The sequence below is a fragment of the Cololabis saira genome, chromosome 16 (assembly GCF_033807715.1).
Source record: "Cololabis saira isolate AMF1-May2022 chromosome 16, fColSai1.1, whole genome shotgun sequence".
Lineage (NCBI taxonomy): Eukaryota > Metazoa > Chordata > Actinopteri > Beloniformes > Belonidae > Cololabis > Cololabis saira.
In genome coordinates, this window is record NC_084602.1 from 43,403,321 (window position 1) to 43,411,119 (window position 7,799).

The 7,799-nt window shown below is 43.3% G+C and overlaps 1 protein-coding gene across 2 annotated transcripts in view; it reads left to right on the forward strand.

The window, feature by feature from the left end:
• Positions 1–4,452, forward strand: part of LOC133462757 (choline transporter-like protein 1) — a 46,971-nt gene extending 42,519 nt beyond the window's left edge. The window contains exon 15 of one of the 2 annotated variants that reach the window (XM_061744184.1): positions 111–4,452. In XM_061744184.1, the coding sequence (XP_061600168.1) occupies positions 111–134 (24 nt within the window). In that variant the 3' untranslated portion in view covers positions 135–4,452. The remainder of the gene's footprint in view (positions 1–110) is intronic. The other variant, XM_061744183.1, reaches the window with a different exon arrangement.
• The last annotated feature ends 3,347 nt before the right edge of the window (positions 4,453–7,799 follow it).

The window sequence follows — 7,799 nt, forward strand, 5'->3', positions numbered from 1 at the left end:
CGCCCTCTTCTTCAGGCTCCGCCCCCTGATCTCCCATGATGCCTTGCTCTAACCGCGGTGCCGCTGCCGCTGTACTACGTCTAACCTTGTAACCTTGTTTCCTGTTTCAGGCTCCGGGGACGAGTTCAGCTTGACCAAACGCAGCCGCTGGGACTCAAAGAGACATTCCAGAAGTTTATTTTTACCGACGTGTAACATGTTTACTAAGTTTCACTCCAGGGAAAGATATTTTACTAGTAACCAGTTAACCAGTTAACCGCTAACCAGTTAACCGTTAACGAGCACTTTATACCGGCGCTGCAGTTTCAACCGGCTGATGCATCTTTTCCTAGTGATGTCTTTTTTACCAACTCACTGAACTCATCGCCGCTAGCGCCGACCGCGCTAACCGCGCCGACCGCGCTCACGCTTGTTGCTAACGGGGCCGGGTGGAGCTGTTGCCATGGAGACCGTCCAGGGTTTCCAGCAGAGGAGGCCGCCGACACCCGGAGCCACGCCCCCAGGAGGACAGTGGGCGGAGCTTCCCGCTGCGGTGGGCGGAGCGAAGACAGTCAGCAATAACTGCATCATGTGACCGCAACAAGTCTTCCGAGGAGGTCGTGACCCCGAGGAACCGCCGCCCGGCGCCGGCGGACCAAGCTCCAAACCAGCCCCTCGTGTTGGCCCTCCGGCCGCCCTGCCGCCCTCTGATTGGCCCTCCGGCCGCCCTGCCGCCCTCTGATTGGCCCTCCGGCCGCCCTGCCGCCCTCTAATTGGCCGAGGCGGGACCCGGCGCCGCTCCCCCAGACTTTACTGTTTAGAGACTAGTTTGGTCTGTTTCCTCTGAACAAGTGTCTCATGAATCTCTTTCAGAAGTACTTTCGCCGCCGGCGCCGGGTCTAGGCGGCGCCGCGGACCTGCGCGGGGAAGCTAGCCCAGCTAGCGCTTGACCGTCTCTCCTCTGGATTTCCTGAAACCCTGTGGAGTGATGCTGCTAACAGCTGCAATAACCGAAGCGGCAACGGCGGCGGCGTGCAGACCGTTCTCCCGACACCGAACCAGAACCAGGACCTTGGAAGGCTACGTTTCCAGCGGGCGGGGGCTAAACACGAGAGACGACGAAACGAAGAAGAAACTTCCCTGTTAAAGTATCGAAGTCGGTTCGGCCACGTTTGAGTTCGCTAGTTCCAATAAACTCCTAATACTACGTTGGAGTTAGCCGGTTCCAGTAAATATGCTAATGCTACTTTAGAGTTAGCTGGTTCCAGCTAACTCGTGTAGCTACATTGGAGTTAGCTGGTTCCAGTAAATGCGCTAATGCTACTTTAGAGTTAACTGGTTCCAGCTAACTCGTGTTGCTACATTGGAGTTAGCTGGTTCCAGTAAATGCGCTAATGCTACTTTAGAGTTAACTGGTTCCAGCTAACTCGTGATGCTACGTTGGAGTTAGCTGGTTCTAGTAAATATGCTAATGCTACTTTAGAGTTAGCTGGTTCCAGCTAACTCGTGTTGCTACGTTGGAGTTAGCTGGTTCTAGTAAATATGCTAATGCTACTTTAGAGTTAGCTGGTTCCATTTAACTCGTGATGCTACGTTGGAGTTAGCTGGTTCCAGTAAATGCGCTAATGTTACTTTAGAGTTAACTGGTTCCAGCTAACTCGTGTTGCTACATTGGAGTTAGCTGGTTCCAGTAAATGCGCTAATGCTACTTTAGAGTTAACTGGTTCCAGCTAACTCGTGTTGCTACATTGGAGTTAGCTGGTTCCAGTAAATGCGCTAATGTTACTTTAGAGTTAACTGGTTCCAGCTAACTCGTGTTGCTACATTGGAGTAAGCTGGTTCCAGTAAATGCGCTAATGCTACTTTAGAGTTAACTGGTTCCAGCTAACTCGTGATGCTACGTTGGAGTTAGCTGGTTCTAGTAAATATGCTAATGCTACTTTAGAGTTAGCTGGTTCCAGCTAACTCGTGTTGCTACGTTGGAGTTAGCTGGTTCTAGTAAATATGCTAATGCTACTTTAGAGTTAGCTGGTTCCATTTAACTCGTGATGCTACGTTGGAGTTAGCTGGTTCCAGTAAATACGCTAATGCTATGTTTGAGTTAGCTAGTTCCAGTAAACTTGCGATGCTACGTTGGAGTTAGCTGGTTCCAGTAAATGCGCTAATGCTACGTTAGTTAGCTGGTTCTAATAAAACAACTAATGCTACTTTAGAGTTAGCTGGTTTCAGTAAACGTGCTAATGCTACTTTAGAGTTAGCTGTTTCCAGTAAACGTGCTAATGCTACTTTAGAGTTAGCTGTTTACAGTAAACGCGCTAATGCTACTTTAGCATTAGCTGTTTCCAGTAAATGCGCTAATGCTATGTTGGAGTTAGCTGGTTCCAGTTAACTCATGATGCTACAGTGGCATTAGCTGCTCAGGAAGCGGACCTAAACCAGCTAGCTCTCCTGAACTAGAACGGTCCGCTGTAACATGTTGGAGCTAAAAGATCATGTTAACCGCAGCAGCTATGCTCATTGTTAGCATTCCGGCGCGTCTCCTGCGGCGCGCAAGGGTTCGGTCGCGTCTGGAAAGTTCCAGGGCCGGATCCCGAAACCGCGCTGACTCTGTTCCGCTCTCTGGAAACGTAGCTTCACCTTTAGCTCGTGACCTTCACTAAGCCACGCCCCCTCATCGCCCAACCGTCTCCATGGAAACGTACGTCCGGGGTGGGAAGGGCCTCCTGACAACGAGTTCATGCACATCGACCAATTGCACTAAAGATCGACGCTAGCATCGGTTTACCGCGGCTAACTGCTAAACGCTAACCTGGGCTTCAGGGTGAAGGGCATGCTGGGAAAACTAGCCGGAACCAGATCAATATTTAAAGTGTAAAAACAACCGTCCTCTAAGACGACGCCCCCTGAATTAACCCCAACCGCAGGAAGACGAGCAGAAACACAGGATTTCAAAATAAAACGGCCCCCTTTCATAGTAAAAGCACACTGAACCTCTGGAGGCGGAAACACAAACTCTGACGTGGTTTTAACTTTATTTTTAATCGACAGCGAGTTTTCAAACCGTCGCTGTGGCAGTACCGCCTCTGACCACATGGGGGCGTGGCCATCGCTGCTGATGTCATCAGGCGTCGCCAGCTGCCGTCTCCTTGGTAACAGCTAAACCACTCGGGGGGGCGTGGCCTGAGAGCCCCGAGGTTCTGATTGGGGGAGGAGCTCCGTCAAGGGTGACTCAGGCTAGCTGAGGCTAACTGAGCCAGCTAACATGACATCTTCCTCAGGCTAACTGAGCTAGCTAATGTGAAATCTTCCTCAGGCTAGCTGAGGCTAACTGAGCTAGTTAACATGAAATCTGCCTCAGGCTAACTGAAGTTAATTGAGCTAGCAAAGGCTAACTGAGCTAGCTGAGGCTAATTGAGCTAGTTGAGGCTAACTGAGCTAGCTAACATGAAATCTGCCTCAGGCTAACAGAGCTAGCTATAACTACAGCTAGCGAAGGCTAATTGAGCTAGCGAAGGCTAACTGAGCTAGCTATAACTACAGCTAGCGAAGGCTAACTGAGGTAGCGCAGGCTAATCGAGCTAGCGAAGGCTAACTGAGCTATCGAAGGCTAATCGGGCTAGCGCAGGCTAACTGAGCTAGTGCAGGCTAACTGAGCTAGGGCAGGCTAACACAATTTAGTGTCAGGTCAAACATTTCTGGGGGTCAAAAATGTGAGGAAAACTGAAATTCCAGCTCGGTAAAGTGACAAAATATCCAAAATAATTATATAATATTATATTATAATGATTATAATAATTAACTTCATAAAAACTCACTTTGAAAAGAAAAAAAAACAGGAAAATCAGGGAGGCAAAAATAAATCTGAGGGTTAAAAAGTGTAAATGTGTAACTTTACAAAGACCATTTGTACTTAGGCTACCTGAGGGCCCCCTGCCCCCAACCCCCACCCCCCCGACCTGAGGCCCCCAGGAGTCCCGGAGGCCCCTAGTTCCTCCCCGGTAGTCCCCCACCCCCCGCGGCGCCCGGACCGCAGCAGATGAAGGGCGCCGCCGTAGACCAGCTGAAGTAGAACCAGTTGCATGTCCGTGTTCTGCAGCGGGACTCGGCCGTGAGGCCCCCGGGATCGGAGCCCCCTCGCCGGGATCGGGCCGGAGCCCCGCCCCAGTCCCCGCTCTGGAGCCCCGCGCCGGGACCGGGACCCCGGAACCCCCGAGGCCGGGATCGGAGCCACCTCGCCGGGATCGGGCCGGAGCCCCGCCCCGGTCCCCGCTCTGGAGCTCCGGTCCCAGCTCTGGAGCTCCGGTACCCGCTCCGGTCCGGCCGTCAGGTGGAACACGAGTGTTTAGCTTTTTCTCTGCAGTAACAAAGTCCGTTTGTAACATTGAAGAACTCCTTCTTTGGTTCTCGGTTGGTTTTTATATCATTTCTTATGTATATTTGTTTTTTAAGAAAAGTAATAAAATGCAAAAGTTTGGACCCGAGTCTGTCTTCTTTGGTTGGGTTCTGACGTCACCTCCAGTTTATTTGTACATTTGTTAAGGAACATAGGAATTATTTTGCAGAAGACACTCAGGGTACAATCTAAAAACTTTTTAAACATTTAAAAACTAAAACAGGAAATAAAAAAGAATAAATAATAAATATCAGACCCTCCACCTGAGCATGTCTCCCGTTTCCCTGTCGGTTTTCAATAAACAGGTAAGTTAGTCAAGACTGATGCTAATTCTCACTGTAGCAGGGAAGAAACTCACGTGTGTATTTATGTGTGTGTATAATATATATATATATATATATATATATATATATATATATATATATATGCACACATATATGAACACCTCCCCATTTGTTTGAATGAAAAAGGTGTGTCCAAACATTTGGTCTACTGTATATATATATATATATATATATATATATATATATATATATATAAATATATATGTATAGAAGTTAGATTTATTTTTGGAAAAGAATCACTTGCTGAGTGAGAGTCAGTATTGGGTTTCGAACTGCAGCAATGGCACTAACGAAAATAATGGAAGAAATAACAACAACATTTGATAACAAAAAATATACAATTGGGGTTTTTATCGATTTAAAAAAGACGTTTGATTCAATAAATCATGACATTTTAATTTCAAAACTACATAATTATGGTGTGAGAGGAATTGCTTTGGATTGGTTAAGTAGTTATTTACAAAATAGAAAACTGTTCAGCTGGAGGGTTCTAAATCTGAATGTCTGAGGACAGTATGTGGAGTCCCACAAGGATCTGTTTTGGGACCTAAACTTTTTATTTTATACATTAATGATATTTGTGAAGTTTCAAAGACTCTACAGTTTGTCTTATTTGCAGATGATACACATTTTTTTTGTTCTGGGGATGATTTGGGGCTTATCGCTGAAAATATCACCAATGAAATGGTTAAACTTAAAAGTTGGTTTGATAAAAATAAGCTTTTGTTAAATCTGAAAAAAACTAAATTTATGGTTTTTACAAATCGAAAAAAGGATGAAATTGCACTTTCATTTGCAGGAGAGAGCATTGAGAGAGTGTCTGTGTTTAGGTTTTTGGGTATTATTTTAGACAACAAGCTGACATGGAAAAACCATATAGCATATGTAAAAACCAAGGTGGCGAAGAATATATATATATATATATATATATATATATATATATATATATATATATATATATATATATATATATACATATATATATATATATATATATATATATATATATATATATATATATATATATATATATATATATTTTTTTTTTTTGAATAAGGTTAAGTTTATTTTGAATACTAACACACTAAGAATTCTGTATTGTACATTTATCTAGCCATATCTAAATGATTGTGTGGAAGTGTGGGGTAATACCTATGTAAGTAACATTTCTCCTCTGTTTATGCTACAGAAAAGAGCAATGAGAGTCATTCATAGAGAACCAGCAAACACAATTATTTATTTCGTCAGGTTTATTGAAAATAGTGGATATAGTTGAAATTCAAACTTTAAAAATAATGTTTAAAGCAAAACATAGATTGTTACCAGAACAGTTACAAAATGTGTTCAGATTGGAGGATGAGGACAACAGACTTAAACTTGATTTCAAACATACTTTTGCAAGGCTAAACATAAAACAAATGTGTATTTCTGTTACAGGTGTAAAATTATGGCATGGACAAAGCAAGGAACTGAAAAGTTGCACAAGTTTGTATCAGCTTAAGAAAATGTTTAAAAAAGAAAAGATAAGTGCCTACAAAAAAGAAGAAGGAGAAAGAGAAAAAATAGATAGAAGAGTGGTATTTTTGTTTGTTTTCTTGTTATAAATATGTGTATAGATAGATTGGTGTTCAGTAAGTCAACGTAATGGTATTAACAGAGAGGGGCAGGTATCATAAGTTTTCTTCTCCCTGCTCCTTTTCTTTCTTACTTCATGGCATTTTGTACATTATTAAGAAGATATACCATGAATGGAATAAATGAAATGTATATATATATATATATATGTATATATATATATATATATATATATGTATATATATATATATATATATATATATGTATATATATATATATATATATATATATATATATATATATATATATATATATATATATATATATATATATATATATATATATATATATATATATAGGTTAGGTTTAGGTCAGGTTAAGGCCAGTTTTAGTTTAGGTTAAGGCGGTTTGGAGGATACTGGTATGTAAAATCCTGCAGAATAAGCAGAAGAAAAGGAAACCAACCTTTATCCTAATCCTGTCCAAACTGGTTTACCTTGTTCTTTTCAGGTGTTTTTATTTTCCAGAGCGGATCATGCTACACCCCCATATCCCATAATATTCACTCATTCATCCTGAAATAAGTAGTAATAGTACAAACACGTCCAGCTACTAAGACCTGGAAAGGTGGAAGAAGGGATTCCATGACACTTTTGAGGTGAACTGGTTTATCTACGTCTGAAAAACCTCATGAAAGAGTCAAAGGTTTGGTGATAATTAGCAGGTTTTTAATTACAAGCTTTTCATTACAGGATTATGTGACATTCTGAAGAGAAAACCGTGAAAAACAACCGTTTCCTGGTGTCATTGAACCAATCACAACTTTACATACTTTACACTTAATACAATTTTGAGAGAGAGCGACCTCTGGTGGGCGTTGGTGGAACTGCACCTGCAGTCTAGTTTAGTTTAGTTTATTTGCACATAAAACAGAACCTGCATAAACAGTAAAAACAATGGTCAAATGAAGCAGGAGAGGTGGAAAACAAAAAGGCTCATGAAAATGCCTCCCCTTTATTAAACAAACATAATATTTAATAACTAACTGAGGGCTCCTATGGGGGGGGTCCCGGGTTGGCCGCCCCCTTCAGAGGGTTGCTATGGACATTTTGGAGCTGCCGTTGACTTCCAGGGGGAGTCAATACGTCCTGGTTTTTGAGGACTACTTCACCAAGTTCGTGGCGCTGTACGCTCTGCCAAACCAGACGGCACACACGGTGGCTCACTGCCTGTTTGAGGACTATGTGCTGGTGCACGGGGTGCCAGAAGTCCTGCATAGCGACCAGGGTCGCCAATTTGAAGCAGAGATAATCCAGAGACTCTGCCAGCTGCTTGGAATAAAGAAGACGCGTACCACTGCCTATAACCCCAAGTCCGATGGCATGGTTGAGCGACATAACAGGACTTTGATTGACCAGCTGGCTAAGATGTTGATTTCCCACGGGGGTGAGTGGGACACGTATGTGAAGCAGGTCGCCTTTGCATATAACACTTCCAAACACACCAGC